At 38.8% G+C, this 16,996-nt stretch overlaps 2 protein-coding genes across 4 annotated transcripts in view; one reads left to right on the top strand and one right to left on the bottom strand.

Moving 5' to 3' along the window:
• The window catches only part of LAS1L (LAS1 like, ribosome biogenesis factor), a 70,251-nt gene extending 69,258 nt beyond the window's left edge, over positions 1–993 (top strand). For both annotated transcript variants that reach the window (XM_019521081.1, XM_019521082.1), the window contains one exon: positions 651–993. In XM_019521081.1, the coding sequence (XP_019376626.1) occupies positions 651–741 (91 nt within the window). In that variant the 3' untranslated portion in view covers positions 742–993. The remainder of the gene's footprint in view (positions 1–650) is intronic.
• Positions 994–3,424: 2,431 nt separating this feature from the next.
• ZC3H12B (zinc finger CCCH-type containing 12B) overlaps positions 3,425–16,996 on the bottom strand; it is a 96,540-nt gene continuing 82,968 nt past the window's right edge. For both annotated transcript variants that reach the window (XM_019521079.1, XM_019521080.1), the window contains 4 exons: positions 11,505–11,644; positions 10,480–10,714; positions 10,288–10,394; positions 3,425–9,649 (listed from right to left, as the gene is read on the bottom strand). In XM_019521079.1, coding sequence (XP_019376624.1) covers positions 8,226–9,649; positions 10,288–10,394; positions 10,480–10,714; positions 11,505–11,644 — 1,906 coding nt within the window. In that variant the 3' untranslated portion in view covers positions 3,425–8,225. The remainder of the gene's footprint in view (positions 9,650–10,287; positions 10,395–10,479; positions 10,715–11,504; positions 11,645–16,996) is intronic.

Genomic DNA, 16,996 nt, shown 5'->3' with positions numbered 1-16,996 from the left:
ACAGAAAATGCCTGCAAATGACACAACAGGTTTTCCTTCCCTCTCGAAGGACCAGATTTGCAGTGATCTATTACTGTTCTTTCCTGTTGAACTTAAACTGGGGTTATTTTCACCACTCCTAAACAGCAAACAAAAGCCAAGCATTAAACAATTTGCTTACAGCACAGCAGTGTCTTAATGCTTTCTAGCGCTGCTTCCGTGTTGTAACTGGGTGGGGAAAAATGTGGTTTGCCCATGCCCCCCAGCTGTTTTCCCCAGACATGTTTGACAAGGTTGAACCTGACCTCTCCACAGGATGATTTTTGCAACAAAAAGAGTTCTCCATGCTTGCTCTCAGGGAATGAGCTGCTTCTATATTTGGAAGTGGCCCTGCACAAAACAACTTCCTTAAACAAAGCATTCTTGTACCCTGGACCAGGGAAAAAGCAACATGAGAGCTGAACTGGGACTGAGAAATAACTGACACTTGACCTGCTCTAGCTTCCCAGTTAAAAAGAGAAATGGGTGCTTTGCCACATGGTACCTCAAGCCTGATTTCTCCTGGGCTCATTAACAAAGCTAGAAATGCTTTCAAAGTCATGTTGTTCTTATTTACTTTAAAAAAAAAAAATCCACAATGCTTATTAATTGCTTGGCTTTTATTTCTGCAGCTCCTCAGAACTGAATACACCAGTGACCGAAGGATTATTATGGACCCAGAGTGATCTCCATAGAATAAAAAGTGGCCTTCAGCTCTTCTAACCCAACAGTCCCTCCTCGCTTCCAGCATCAGGCAAGATAAGTGGCAAACAAGAACACCGAGCTGGTGGTGCTGATAGTCAATTTTGGTGGAAAGCAAATTCCTGAGGGGAGAATTCGTAAGACTGCTCTTGCCCATGTATGGCTACTTTTCTAAGTCGTTACACGCCTAGTAACTCCAGTATGTTTAACCAGAAAGATTAATTTTTTTGCTCCGATTTTTGTGGAATAAATTTACGGCATTGCTTAGTGCCAATACACAGTGAAACCTTTCACCCTTTTTTTCCCCCACTCTTCCTCCCCACCCCCAAATAAACTGTCACCCAGTTAAAAGCAAATCCTCTCCCTGGAGCTTGTTTTTTCCCTTTTGTATGCAAGGAGGCTTAAGAAAAAAAGATACCAGTACAAATTTGAGATTTTTCTTTTTAAGTGAAGCTCATGCTCTGGTTTTTCATATCACTTAGTAACATATTGGTCTGGATTTCTTCTCAGAAAAAGCAAATTTATATTAAGTCGGACTCAAAGGGTAAATTTAAGGCACTCATCCTGGGCCAGGGGGCTGAACTTGATGATCTTCCAAGGTCCCTTCCAGCCCTAATATCTATGAAATCCCAGCATGCATCTGCCAGTGCCCCATGGTCACCTTTCCTTCTAATTGTGGTTGGGCATCTGCATAAAAATCCCAGAAATTTCCTTTTTTCTCATGGTAACTGTGGAATGACGTTCTGTAATAGTCCCAAAGGAACCTGCTATGTAAGGCAGTGCAGAGGGGTTTCGCTTACTACTTTTAATTAAAGTTTTCTGCTTAGCAGGGTCCAGTCATGCTTCTGGTGGGGTCAGTGGAAGTCTGTGCCGTGATCTTCAGTGAAGGCACCAGGCTTGTACAATTCATGCAATAATGTATCTGATGCCTCACTGACTGAAATTTGGCCTCCGCCTGGATTTGTACTTCATGTTTTCAAGTGAGGGGAAAAAAAGTTATCTACTAGAAAGCACTGGCTGGATTTTATGATAACCTCACGCAAAAATTGGGATTTATATTGTGTAACGCAAGCACTTATTAGGAGTTTGAGCATATGGATTTGTTAAGACTAATACATAAGTGCAGCTAGCACTTTTAAAGCAAAGATTTGTCTTAAAGCCATCCTTCTCATTCACATTCCAGGTTACCTGTTTTAGAGAAACAGGTGTGTATAGTATAGGAACATTAACAGCAGGTTGGGTAAGTAACTTTCAAATAGAGAGCTAATCTCCTAAGATTTAAGTCCATTTCAGAACAGGATCCTTGCACGTATCTTTGGATGACAGTGGTTTATTTAGTTCTCTGCCCTGCACTTTTCTCGCACGCTCTTGTCCTGTGATGATGCAGTGCCTATTGCCTCAGCCAGACGGCAGAGAACTTTATAAGGCTGTGTGCAGCCTTGACGTTATTTCACTAAAAACAGGGGTATCATCAGCCAATGTGAATTAGGGACTAAATTCCCCAATGCTAAAAGCAGAGGGGAAGACAGGCCAGAAAACAGGCTGGACATGCAGGTGTTTATGAAGAACAAATCCTTATCACTTCATTTCCTTTCTAAATTGAGGAACAATGGAAATAGAGTTAAAAACCCCAGTTCTAAATATAAAATAGAAATGGGAAGTAGCTCACGTGACCGGTCCATTGAAAGGAGGAAAAATTAGTTTTCCTTATTGCAGCGCTGAATCAGCACTGTATCCCTGAGATGCATCTCTGGCTCCCTGGCAAACCCAGTCTAGCTTCACAATCTATTAGTGTATCAATTAATGGGTTAATTAAAGCTGTCAGATAACTCATTTGCCATCTGAATCAGCATGATGTGAACTACTGGCAGAATACTTTGTGTACGTGTGTGCCTGTTGTACCTACCTTTATGGACACAACCTGAACTGTGTTAAACTAAGTTTCTATGCTAGACTGACAGAGGTGCCACTGGTTTTATTATTTTTTTAATAGGAGCACAGTCTCTGGGGCAGCAAGGTTTCACTGTGTTTAGAGATTATTCTTAATGAATGGTTTAATTTACAATTGTGTGAGAGTTATTAAAAAAATTCTAACATTAACACTGACTCTGCCATAGCAAACAGTGACGCCACATTGGTTTGCAAAGCATTTTATAAAACGTTAAGGTTTTTGCAGCTTAGTATGAATTTGTTTTTTTAACTCCTCATGTACTACATTTTGCAAATTCTACAGTTTTCTGCCTCCATTTGGGGAGATTCCATTCATTGACATAAGTTCTACCATCTGGCAGGGCTAAATATTAGCTGTGTGTTTCTTTTTATTTGAAGGGATGTCTTAATGTTACACACAAAGCAATTAGCTTATGGAGGTACTGCATTTCTCCTAAAGCTAATCATGTTGTTAAAATACCAGGAGGAATCTCCTTTTTTTAAACAAACAACTGACATCAGAATTTAGAAGAATAATGAATTTCAACCCCGTAAAATAGTTAAATCTTGAAGAAATACAGATCCTTTTGGAGAGTCTTTGTACACTTACATAAATAAGTGCCTTTACACCATAGTCCATTGAACTAAATAAGTAACATTGATACAAGACAGTGTGTGTGCTTGTAGGGGCTAGACACTTGGAAATAAAAATACTTGGGATTTAAGATTTTGTTTGGACAGTGTTCTTTGAAGTAACGAGCTAGAAACAATGCAGTGAAACTTCATAACTTTATTGAGTACATCCATATTTAAAGCATAACATTAGATGTCCAGAACATACAAATACCTGTGCAAACCTGTTGTACATAACTGGGGGAAAGGAGAACAGGTCATTATAAAAAAAACAAAAAAACCCTATAATAATCTTTCACATGTTCCTTTGAATACAATTAACGCCTTTAAGTACATCAACAGCAGCATGGGGCTTCCCCTTTCCTACCCCTGGGTTATCTTTGCACCCAATGCAATACAACAGGGCTCAGTTACAGGTTATAAGCGTACTTCCTTTGAGGCTAACTAAATCAGGAGGGAGAGCTTAGCAAGATAGAGTGACTGATAGTGCACTTAACGTTCTTTTGGCTTGAAGTATTGTGGGGCTTTGTAGGAACACAGGCATACACACACCAGTCTTGACAAGAAGAAGCCCTATACAAGAGATGTTGTCACGTGGTGAAAGTTTCAAGCGCAAAAGGTGAGACACGTAATGGTCTGAAAAATGAGAACAGGCAGTAAGGCTGCAGCACTCGCGCTTCGGGTAGTCATTTTGGCATATCAAAACGGGGGGGGGGGGGGGGGATACTTGAATCCTGGAGAACGAGATTCTCACTAAAACCACTGTGGTCCCCGTGAGAAATGCTTTACTGATCTACTCCTGTTTATCCAGATATTGTAAGGTAAGAGCGAGTCACAGCCTGTCATGACAGTGTTATGGCAGCAAGAGGTAGACACCAGCACAAGTGTTACCATCTGCTCCATGCCTGTTTATTCCATTTTAGTAACCTTTTAAGAATAGGCTCCTGTAGGCAGTTTCTTTTACGCTGTGACTATTTGGATTTTTAATCACTGAAGAACTCCAAAAAGGCAAAGGTTCACAGTTTCAGAGGCAAACTGGCTTTAAAAAACGTTAGAGAAACTTTGGTGATTTTAATGAGTTTGCTTTAGTTTGTTCTTCTGACCTCTTGCAGAGACCTTCTGTTTTAAAAACAGTTAAATTAAACAATTTTACAAAAAGCTAAGCACATACACCCATGCTAGTGAATGCATTACATGCAGCATCAGGTAGAGCATTGCACACTTATTACAGTGATTTACAAAACACCACATACTGGTTTAACATCCATTGTCACTCTTTTGTCATTGAGACTTACATTATATTTGGGTCAACCAAAAAACCCAAAGAGATTTTATAAAATTTTACAACAATTAAACAGTAACGTTTAATTCTACAAATGAATAAAGCAAACTACTGTAGCTCAATAGACCAACAGGACTTACAGTAGTCAAGCAACCTCTATCCACAAACTAATACAACATGTGCTATTTACAGAAGCATAAATAATTTAGGATAACATCCCAGAAATACATTTGGTTTGTTTCAAATCATAACACTTGCCTACAACTGAAGGTTATGTGCTCTTCCGTGACAGATTACATAAAATACTTGAGGAAGATAAAGATCAGCAAACGGGGGGCCCTGGGCTGAAGTCCTGGCCCCACCAGAGTCAATGACTTAACTTCCATTGACATCAGTAGGTGAGGCTTTCATTCCCCTCCCCTCTTTTCTGCAGTTCCTTATCTTGGACTCTTGTTAGTCTCATGGGTTTTATTAAAATATAGATTCTGGAACTGTTTTGTTAATCTTTTAAAAATATTTAAATAGTGTGCTCTCAAAAAGAGCATTTCTACAAAGTCTTATATTTACAGTACAGACAATTATGCTCACCATGTGTTTCTTAAGATCAACTCTTCTATGTTAGAAGAAATCTAAGCTTAAGTGCTAAAAGTTAATGAATGTCTATTTTGAATTGACTTGTAAAGATATCTTAAAACAGAGACATGGATGGCAGAATGATCCAGGTTAAATTGGCTGAACAAGAGACATGAAGCCACTTTTTTAAAAGTTTAAGTAGAAATTCAACAGACCATTTCTGCAAGGCTTCATCATCCTTTCTGTCCTGCCAAACACTATAAATGTCCTTGGCTTATCTTGGAAAAAACTCAGCTTGAGAGGAGTGCCTTAGAGAAAAGGTATGTTGTATTACTCCCACCCTTTTCTAAAGGGTCAAGGCCTGAAGACTATTGAATTTACTGTCAAGATGATAAAGTCAGAAAAAGAATGACTGGACAGTTTCTATGAAATAGAGCATCTCCGTCAACCATCCCAAACCTCATGCAGTAACCTCTGCTCAGTGTTACAAATAAAGTACACACTGAAAGACATCTACCAAACCCTTTGCAAGAGTTTGTATAGTTAGAGAAAAAAGGAACACTTTTCTACATACAGATATTTAATTCCATGCAAGATGGAAAAGGTGAGTGCACAAAAGCCTCTTTTAAACCTAAATCATGTTTATGATTTACCTGTGAAGGACAAAGCAGGTTCTACAGCAATTATATTATCGCTATATTTATAAACACATGCAGCTGATTCATTAACACCAATTTTTACATAAAATTCCATTGCAATAATGCATCTGTTTAATAAATAGACTAAAGATAACTTTATATAATATACTGCTTTTAAGTGTACACACAATATCTGTGCACGCTGTAATAAAGTGGTTTTTGAAAAGTTGTCCTTGTTTGTCTATAAACTACAAGTGCCCATTTTAAATAAAAAGATCCATAATTACCCATGGGCTACTTCCCTGTGACACACAGTGTCACAAACGTTGTGGTGAAAATGCAATATTGAAGTTAATCTAGAGATGGTTTTTGTACAGTTTTTTATACAATCAAGAAAAAGAGATACAATTTGTATCAACAAACAAAAGGTCATTTCTGGTTATTTGAGGCATTGCTCTCAGCTGCTTTTCCCATACAAGAGAAGATAATACAAACTAATTGGAAAGTAAAAATATAAAAAGCTGGTTAATAAAAATTGCTCTGAAAGTTGGTCAAAAATTAAAAATATTTTAAATTATGCGTTGTTTCTGAAGATTAGTTTTATTTTTTTTATTAACAGCAATGATGTAACTAATTAAAACTTAGTTATTTTTAAACACTCTAGATATGGAGACTCTAGATATGAAGACAACATAATCTTCAAGTGAACTCATTTAAATACATAATGACATGGTCATTATTTAATATGTAAGTAATCTGAGAGGTACCTGTGTGAACACTAGTATATTTATCATGTGTGAAATGATGTGAATATCAAACATACTAGTACATTTGTTGTTTGCACCTGTAACCGTTTTATTGTCTGACATGAACACATTTTGCACATGATAAATAGCCCACAAGATACACAAGATGCAACTACTACAGTAACACAAGTGAAGGAAGTGATATAATTTTGTTCCTCAGACAAACAACCAAAAAGCAGCATGCAAGCCATTATCAAAACGCCAGAAACAACCCTGACTGCAGCCTCACGTTCTGTGTGTTTCACAGTAAGAAACATTTAGGCAGTGTCACACCTTCTCATGAAGAAACAAAAGGCCATAAACCAGGCCTTCTCAACTTTCATGAAAAAAACTACAGTAGAAGTCAACAAGTCCTAGCTCGAGACATATCGAGTTAGAAATGGTTCAAAATGCTGAAATATACATTGGATTCAAAAAGGGCGTCCAGTCAGTGCAGCTTAAAAAAACCAATAAACGCCTCTTCTGGAGACATTTAGCTACAAAGGTTCCCACCCCTGAGCAAAATACTAGTTGCGCAAACAATGCCACACAAACTTTTTCTTCTTGCCTGTCAAAATAAGAGCTCTAAAAGCCTTCAAGAGGCAAATGCACACCTTTGCGTGGATCTGAAGTGCAAAATTAGGCCAGGTTACAAAACTGTAGCATCCCTATTCAGAATTTGCCTCTCCCCTTTGAAAAATGTATCCGTCTTTTTGGAGTGTTATTTTAACCTTCCCAGTACCAGCCCTGACCACAAAATGTGTTGTGGTTTCCGCTAAATAGCACATTCCCACATTGCCATCCATTACCTTCCCCTGCACTTGAGGTTAAGTAATGCATAGTTCATAAGGAGAATGGCAGTCCATATACATTTCACTTTTATTTATAGCCATCCAGGATGCTGGTCATTTAAAATACAATTCATCTGTAATTGTGAAGAGGGAAGCTACACTTTAATGTGTTTTTAATTTACTAAATAGGGCTCAGTCCTGCTTTGGGGTGCTGGAGCTTAGAGCTTTGTAGAACTGAGTCCTAATCAGACAGATCTAAAAGCTAAGAAATATCAACTGTGTTGATGTGTAAGGGGATAAATTAGTTTTGGGGAGGGGGGGTTGTTTTGGTTTTTTTTTACAAATTGTGGATTATTTAAATTGTTGGCAAGCACTTTTCAAAATTATTTGACACTAAGAACTGCAGTGTCAAAGGTCAGCCAAAATCTTAAGAGATGATCCAGGAATGTATAGAGCTTATTTTGAAAGGTCAATTATATAATTATCAAACTGAAACTATACATCCATACATGCAATATAATTGCTAACAATAATTTTGTATGAACAGCTTTGAGACACTAAAAATGTGACATTGTAGTTCTTAGTTAAGTAGTATATCCATGCAATAAGGTATGCACTTCCTGTAAAATACTTTTAAAAATCCCTATATTTAAAATCCTAAAATATTCATTATATTTACAATACAATCTGCTCTTCTATAGGTGCCTTAGAATATACTGAATGATTGGTACAACAATGTACAGAATTGTATATCACAGAATTAGAAAATATTTACAATTTATTTACCCAGTGCCTCGATTCACATTTTCCTCCAGATCGTGTCCCTGGCAGGTTCAACATTATCTTCTTAGGTCCCACAAGGGTTTTTAATGCTTTAACGCCCAGCTCTGAGTTTGGCAACAATCATGGCTGCCAGCTGCTGTGCGTCTGTCATGTGAGGATTTTTCTCCATTACTGAGAGAACTATGTTTGCAGGGAAAATATTGCAGAGATTCTTGTACGTCTGATACTGATGTTCTGGGATGATATGCTGTTCCCGTGGCTCACCACACACCCCAACCCAAGGATGCCTCCATAGTTGCTCCATCTTTTCAGGCATGCTTCTTACCATTACTGGTTCATAACATGGTTGCATAAGGTTATTACTCAGTGAATAAGACTGGTAAGAATAAGCATCTGTTGCACATGGTAATGGATCCCAACTAGCATGCTGCTCTCGACAGAGGGGTGGTCGCCTCTGGCGCGCAGGGTTACTTTCATAAAGCCGCGAGTCAGAAATACTGTCCATTCTTGTCATAACCAAGGCACGGCTTGGCTGTGCAGTGGCTGATGGATGCATATTCTGAGGCACAGGGTAGTCTCCTGGACAACTGGACCGTGCTCCAACAACTGGATGCTGGACGTGTAGTCCCAAGTGGGAAACAGACTGTTTGCGAGGTGGTAGTTTGGGTTCTTCGGTTCCATAACTCTGAACTCTAGTTAAGGCTTCGTGGTAACCATGGGTAAAAGGCTGAAGACGATTTTGTGATGAAAGCCTATGGACCTTCATGTTGTCTTCTGGACTGGTATCTGCTACTCCCAGATACAAGTCATTGTAAGAGGAATAAGAATCATTACTTGTATGGCTTAAACGACTGTCAGGACAGGGGCTTGAGTTTCTAGCATACATCCCTTGGTCTGCATCTACCCCATAGTAGTCTGTGTTATGCATACTGCTTATGCTCAAGTTGGAGAAATCACTGAGCATGGAATAATAGCCATGGTCTCCCAAAGACTCATATTTGGGATACTGGTCTGTATAATTAACAGAAGCACCATGGCTATTGGTGACCAGTATAGGAGGATACTGTACACTGGACATATGCTCTAGTGAAGACTTTTGATGAGTGAATTGTGATGAACCTGGCACAGGGCTGCTTGCAGAACGAGTATTAAGCGCACCAGCAGCATGGCTTTTTGACGGAGGAATTGTTGGTACACTTAATGCAGAAACAAGAGAAGGAACGGAGCTGGCTTCTGACTTTCGAGCTACTGAGAGCTTTTCCTCGGGTTCCACAGCCACCGATCTAATGCTCGGATCCGACTGGCGTTTTGGTGCAATGCGTTTCACTTCAGAACTGATTTCTCCTTTGGATGTGGATGACCCCATGCCACATTTGGCCAAAGCTCCCTCACTCATGGTTTTCACAGCAGACAGTTTGGCACTTATTCGAAGCTCATCTGCCACTGACCTTTGGGGCTGATTTGCCCGTTCTGGATGGTAGTATTTACATTTGTGTCCATAGGTGCATTTTTTGCCTGCAAAGGAGATATACCCCAAAACAGTTGACCACACAAGAAACTGCATTACATGACCTAAAGAAAGGTTCAGTGTTCAATACTGTATAATCCTTAACTATTTTTAGGTCAAATCAAATGCTTACGAAAAAAGAATCTACACAACTCCTTTTTAACTCTAATGGCGGTCACTGGGTAGGCCTCCTACACACAGCTATGTCAGCACATCTTAGCTGTGAATGACAGTGTTTTTCCTGTTGCTCTAGTAATGTGCTCAGTAGTATACAAGGCAGCAAAAATAAATAAATAAATAAAATCTGTATCAGAGCTTACAGAGCACAAGCCTTCCTCCTGGAGTGGAAACTAAAAATTGTAACTTTTCTGTGGGCCAATATCCATGAGGAATTTGAACCCACAGCTTCATGGCTGAAAAGCCAAACATCTGAATGTTTTAAACTATTTGCTTATCCCTAATTCACTTCCAGTTTTTGTTTTTAAAAAGGTATATAGGTGTTAAACTAGGAATAAAAACAAGCATGGAATCTGGATGCTAACCAGAAAACATGCCAGTTTTGGCTTCATAAAGTCTAATGACAAGATACTAAAATTGTTTACTCAGGTTCTTTTTGTTCATAACAATCTGACTATTGCAAACCTACCATATGGACATGGTTGTTTCTTATGTTCAGGAATAACAGGCCTTTTTCTTAAGAAATTTTCAAGGCTTGGACCATGACGTCCCAAAGGATCATCTGGAGGCATAAATCTGAAAAAAGAGAAAGACACGTACATTCTACTTTCCACTGTGAGCTTTTATTATAAGATCCCATGCTTATAAGGAAAGAACATACTTGTCATTCACAAAGGAATACATTAGCAGCCGTTCCTCTATGAATTTTTTCCACTCTGGCTTCTCATTCTGAAGGTCCCGATAATTGTCATTGGACACAATGATACCATCCGAGTCATAAGCTAGTTTCACAATGAACCGATCATCATAGCAGACCACCCTTCTTCCCTGAACTCTCCGAGATGGGGTAAAGACAAGAATTTTTTCTTTCTCCAATTTACGTAAAATTTCTTGATCTGCAATACAAACGTAAAGGGTTTTAAATAGCTGTGTTAAGAAGTCATTCAGTTTTCACTAACATTTTTTCTTCCCCCACACAAAACCTTTGTGATGAAAATGTGACTGCAATGAGAACAACTGCTCTCCTTCAGATACAGTGATAATGGGGACCAGAGGTATATCCGTACAGACTAATATGGCATTTTTCACCCAAGGTTTTCAAAGCACTTTACAAATATTCAGTAATTAGTCTTTCACAGCCACTCTCTCACCCCTCTGTATTGCATGCACTGTATGCTTGTCTAGATATGTTAATTTTTATATCTCTCTCTGAAGCATTTATTGTTAAAATTCAGTTGCGATTATAATAATGTTCTTCCTGCTATTTGAGACTACAGGAACATATGCAAATTTTCTGGGCTAAACTCCATGCTGACTTCATGTTATGCAAAGATTCCCTGCAGTTGGAGAAATCCTTGGCTGCTGGACTGGCAGAAACCTGCTGGAGCAAGGCCAAGAATCTGTTCTTTTTTTTCTAAAATGCTTGGCACTGGGAGGAAACATTAATGCTCAACAAGTGGCCTTTCAGGCTGACACATTGTGGGAAGTGCTTTCAAATATTTTTTGTAATGAAAGGTAAAATACTATTTAACTAAACTTATACTGCATCAAAGTTATTGTTGCTCTGAGCTTAAGATGATAATGTCATACCCTTGGGTTTTTTTAACCAAGTAAATACAATATTTTGCTGCAGTAAATGATTAAGTCATGTCACGATGAGGGGTTAAATAAGTCTGGAAATGATACCTGTAATTGGTGCATCAGGTCGAGATTGCTCTTTTCTCCACGCGGGTACAAATACAGTGATATCTTTGTGTCCTTTCTCCAGGAACCAGTCAACAGCTAGCTGAATCCCTCGACAGGAAAATCCTTCTTTGTTCCCATGGCTGAAAAAAACAACAACCAACCCATTACAGAATAGTTTACAGCAGTTTTCAGAGCTAATGAAGCACATCTACTCAGTTATAAGTGTTTTATAAATACATGCTCACAAAAAATAAAATTTTAGAAAATTTTAGAAATGAAAAGGTTCTTTTCATAGACCGAAATCTCAAGACAGAATTCAAAGCTACTTCTCTCTTTGGAAACCAAGTCTCACTTAATAGCAGACAAATTTAGATAAAACATTTAAGACACTTCGCAAACACAGCTCATTATTTAAAATGGCATCATAAGTTTAGGGAAATGTGCGTTTTGATGGCAACTATTGAAGACTTCCATCATGCAATTCACTATACACAAAGAGGCACTACTGTTATGACAACAGCGTGAACTGTAGAACAAAGTCTTAAAAACATTTTAGGAAAATGTCCTAAGCCTTTCAACATCAGGACAGCCCTATTTAACACAGCAACACACTTAAATTCCATTAAAGTAAGTGTCAATTAAGAATGTATTCAACTTGAAACCATATATTTAAGTGCTGTCCAAAACTGACATCAACATTTCACTGATCAAGTTCTCAAACATGAATCTTCCAATGTATTATGCCACTAGGTACGAGTGTATCATTTGCACTTCATAAATAATAATTTTGATATATGAAATAGGTTTTTACAACAAACAAATCAACACTTTTAAAGTGTGCTTTATGTAGAAGAGGGACCAGATAATGTGGAAAGATAATTATGACTGCACAAATTTACAGCAATTGAGTCCCTAATATTTTAGTTAAATTTGAAAATCTTGAACTTGATCCTGCAATTCTGCATGCCGGAAAAGTAGTTTCTTCAGTTATATTTATTAATATTTACATTTTTAAAGGTATTCAGAGATTTTTTTTGCCTACTGGATGTGCAAATGATTCACAAGCACAGAATTCTTATTAGGTACTTGTTTAGAGTGAAGACCGACTATATTTTTTTCAGATAAAAAGGTTGTAATTAGTACTGCCTATGAACCCATACAGCAGTTCAACTATTCAAAAGGTCATGAATTCAAATGCCTGTAAATATAGTAAACATTTCAAAATGTTATAAAAGGCAAAAAAGAAAAAATTCATTCCATATCAGAACAAATCTGAAGTTTTACATTTTACACTTACGAAAGGTGAGCCTGTGTGCATTGTTACGTAGGAGATCCAAGTGCAAGTCCAAGTCCTCGCTCTGAACCCAAGAAACTTTTGTGATATTTTGTTAAAACTTAGAAGTTCCCACTAAGGGAGGACCCTACACCAATATTGCTCCTCGAATTCAAAACCATCATCAAATCTTTTCTATACTAGTTTCAAAAATAAATAAAATACATAAATAAATAAATTCACCCCCCACTTTCCTACCCCAGGAACATTTAACATGCTCTATGAGATGCGCAAACAAGGTAACTGTGGCAAACCTACGACACCAAAATGGTACTCTCACTGAAGAACTAAGAGGGTTCAGATAAACCAACCTCAAAGCACCTGTCACTCAAAAAACAAGTCTTCAGCAACATACAACAGACTTCCTCAACAAGACCCAGAATATTTATCACCTCCCTGAGAAGACCATACTTGCAACCGTGGATGACACTAGTCCATAATGTACACTCTCTTGTACACCAACATCCTGCGCCATTGCTGCCTGCCCAAAATATCTTCAAGAACATGGACTACATGATTGCAACCAGAATCCGTCACATAAATCATCCATTTCATTCTTATCCACAACCTTACTTCCAACAACTTACACTTCAAACTATGGGTACAACTACAGGCACAAAGATGGCCTACCCAATATACCAACTTCATAAGCCACCCTGAAGCGGAGATTTTAGAAAACTGCATCATCAAAACTGTACTATATCTGCAGTAAATAGATTATATTTTCAGCATCTGAACTAAACGCAACTAAACGCCTGGACTTCTACCACAGCTTCAGCTACCACCAAATTCCATCAAATTCTCTCTGGAATACTCTACGCAAATGTCAGTGCTCTAGATACCACATTCCACATAAAAAAAAGGCACCCTAGAAACTTATAAATAAGAAAAACCACCAACCAGCACTTACCTTCACAAAACTAGCAATCATTCCACACACACCAGGAGAGCTGTTTACAGCCAGGCTTTCAAACGCCACTATCATCACTGAAAGTACTCATGCCACCTACCTCAAATCTAAAAACTGTCTCTACCCAGCTAGGGCACTCCAGCAGAGAAATAAACTGCATCATGGAACAAGCCACCCCAATACCCCCTACACATCTACTACAATACCAAAACATACAAAACAAAAAAGCACTGACAACACACCCCTGGTGGTTACATACCCCCTAATAAAAAGGATCATCACGCAGCCTATACTTGGAGAGGGCAAAACCTTGATCAATATTCCCAACGTGAACGTGCCCCTGTGTAAACAGTAAATACAAAACCTGTCAGCATACTTCCACAATCAACACACCCTGCAATGAAGCCACTGAAAGTCCTAGAATCGATCCTACACGTCTATCACAATGTGATATGCCTCATCCAGTGCATGACGTACCCTCACGGAAACTACGTGGGTGCAAACAACCACCACTATGCTGCAAAATGAACTCTCAGAAAAATGATGAAAGACAGGAGCACCAGTGGGAGAAGTCTTTCACAGCAGACCCACTCCATTCCTCAGTCCTTGTACTCAAGGGTAATCTATAACATACCTTCAGAAGATGGGCCTGGGAACAAAAATTTGTAACTTTACCAGATACTAAAAACCATGGGCTGAATACAGATAATGGTTTTCTGGCTCAACTAAATTTACCTGCTCTCTCTGCTAATCTCTGTACTCGACAGGTAATAACAACCCTCTTACCCTATAAATGGTCTCATTCTTTCACTTATTTAGGTTATCTATTACAATGGCCCTTTATCTGTTTTTTAGCTACTTCCAGTAATTTCTCTTTGCTCCAAGTTTCAAGCCCTGTTTAACTTCTTTAGGTAACCATTTTCATTTACACACAAAAATAATTGTATTTGGTATTTAGATTAGGCTGTAACTACTTCTTTCCCCGGACTGGAGGAAGAGCACTTTGTGCCTGAAAGCTTGTCTACCATTTCTCCCAGCTATACAGTGGTTCAATAAAAGACAAAACCAAAGACTCCTTACTTTTTGCAACTTCCCACAAGGAAGTTTTGGTTTCAGTGAATTTGCATTTTACAGTAAAAAGTCATATTAACCAGCTATACCTGCAAAGGTAGTGGCTGCCTATCTGAATACCACCTCTTTGCTACACTATTGTTCTAGATTACTGTGAAATTCTGTGCTAGATCAGAAATAGCACCTGTATATACAGCAGACCCACAATTTACACAAGTATTGCACTCCGGGGGAATTTCGTGTAAGTTGAATTGGACGTTCCCCATAGGAAATAATAGAATAGTGAGGGGTTGCATATCCCAGACATACCTTAGTCATAGCTTTTTTTCCCCTTTTCTCAGCAGAATCACCCTTAGGAGGCGCATCTAGCGTCTTGCCTATGTATCTTGAGATGCTGCTACCACAATGGTGGCACAGCTCTGCTTGATTCCACCTGCAAATCTTGTGAGGCGTTCACGTATATATGTGCATATATATATGCAAACACTCACGAGATTCGCGTATATGCGAATAACACGCATCTCGGACATTTTCCAGTCCAGACCCTCATAAAAGAAAAAAAAAAAAAATCACATAAACGTGAGATGCGTAAGTCGGAATAGGATAAATCAGGGGTCTACTGTAACTGTTACGGCAACTTGGATGCTAAGTCAACAATTGCAGTACGTTTTCAAATTACATCAGGCTTTTAAAAGCTGTAAACCATTCAACCTGCACCTTTTATTTACAGTCAAACAAATGCATGAGTCTCACTCATGTAGCGGAAGTCTAAAATACATAATCAGTCACTGAATCAATGTTCTTTTAGGATTTGCTTGGATTGTTGCACAACTATCATTACTAGTTTCTTCAGTTTCTGATTATCAAGGAAATACTGCCTTACGTAGCTAGGATATAACCTTTCTGCATATATGAAACTTCATTAGAGACCTACCCAATTCTAAACATAAAGCTTACTGTTAATGACACTGTTTTTATGTCCACTTCCCAAATTCATATTTTATCGTGTACAAAGCAAGTGAGTATTGTTCAGCCAAAAATACAACAGCCTGGGTCAGTTTTCTATTTTGGTTTCTATCCAGGCTACACTTCATATAAGTAAACACATACCTAGACTTCCAGGTACAAATGCCCAGAGCAGTATTTACAATACTTCCTCTTAGATTTCAGACTGTGTTCTTTCAAAATATTCATCTACAAAGTACATCAAACAACTCTGATTTGTTTCATCCATCCCATAGATAATAAGCACTTGTAAAGTACAGGATTCTGTATGCAAATTATGTGCAGGTGAGCCCAGGGACTGCGTGTTATTGGGTGCAGGGTTAAAATTCTATCAAGGAAGGTCGAGATATCACTGTACAAACAGCCTCCTACAAGGAACACAGTGTATGAGGGAAAAAGAAGACAAATAGAATAAGTGGACTTTTTATACAAAAAGTATGGCAAAGCAGTTTTGTAGGGTCCCTGTATCAAGGCTAGAATCAGTTTTTCCACTGGGTTCGTATCAATCTTTAGCATGAACAAACAACATGCACTCCAAAGTTACAACATGTAATCTGTGAAAAAATGCTGAATTTTCAATTAAACTGGTTTCTGAATTAGAGAGAATTTAGAAACGTTAACTTGGAATCGGAGTCACAAAAAAGAAGAGCTGGAAGGGACCTCAGGAGAGCATCTAGTCCAGTAGGACCAACCTTTTTGGCAGCTCTGCCACAAAATGAGCATTGCATCCTTTCCCAAATGGCACCCCAATCTCCTTCCCCTGCCCAATCTGCTTCTCTTACTTCTACTCTCAGCCCTGTGCTCCCTACCCGATTTGCTGCTTTGTTCTGCTTCATGCCCTATCTGCTGTTGTGCTAGCTGTCCCCTCCCTGATCTACTGCCTGCCACACAGAGGCTGCCTGTGGCACTCGGGCTGCAGGTTGGCCACCCCTGATCTAGTCCAACCCCTCATCAAGGCAGAATCATCCCTTTCTTAAACCATTCTAAGCAAGTGTGCATCCAGCCTATTCCAAACAAAACTGCACGTACAACCCTAATGTGCAACCACCAAACCCTCATGCCCTGAAACAACAGGAACACCCCAACATGCCACTGCAAAGACAGGAAGTGATCTGTTATAATACACTTCAGAAATCCAAGGAAGAGGACCACGTTCTTCATTGCAGAGGAAAA

The sequence above is a fragment of the Gavialis gangeticus genome, unplaced genomic scaffold (genome assembly GCF_001723915.1).
Source record: "Gavialis gangeticus isolate Ggan-Ray unplaced genomic scaffold, GavGan_comp1, whole genome shotgun sequence".
NCBI lineage: Eukaryota > Metazoa > Chordata > Crocodylia > Gavialidae > Gavialis > Gavialis gangeticus.
Note: the sequence above shows the minus strand (reverse complement) of the source record. Positions and strands in the feature narration are given on the sequence as shown.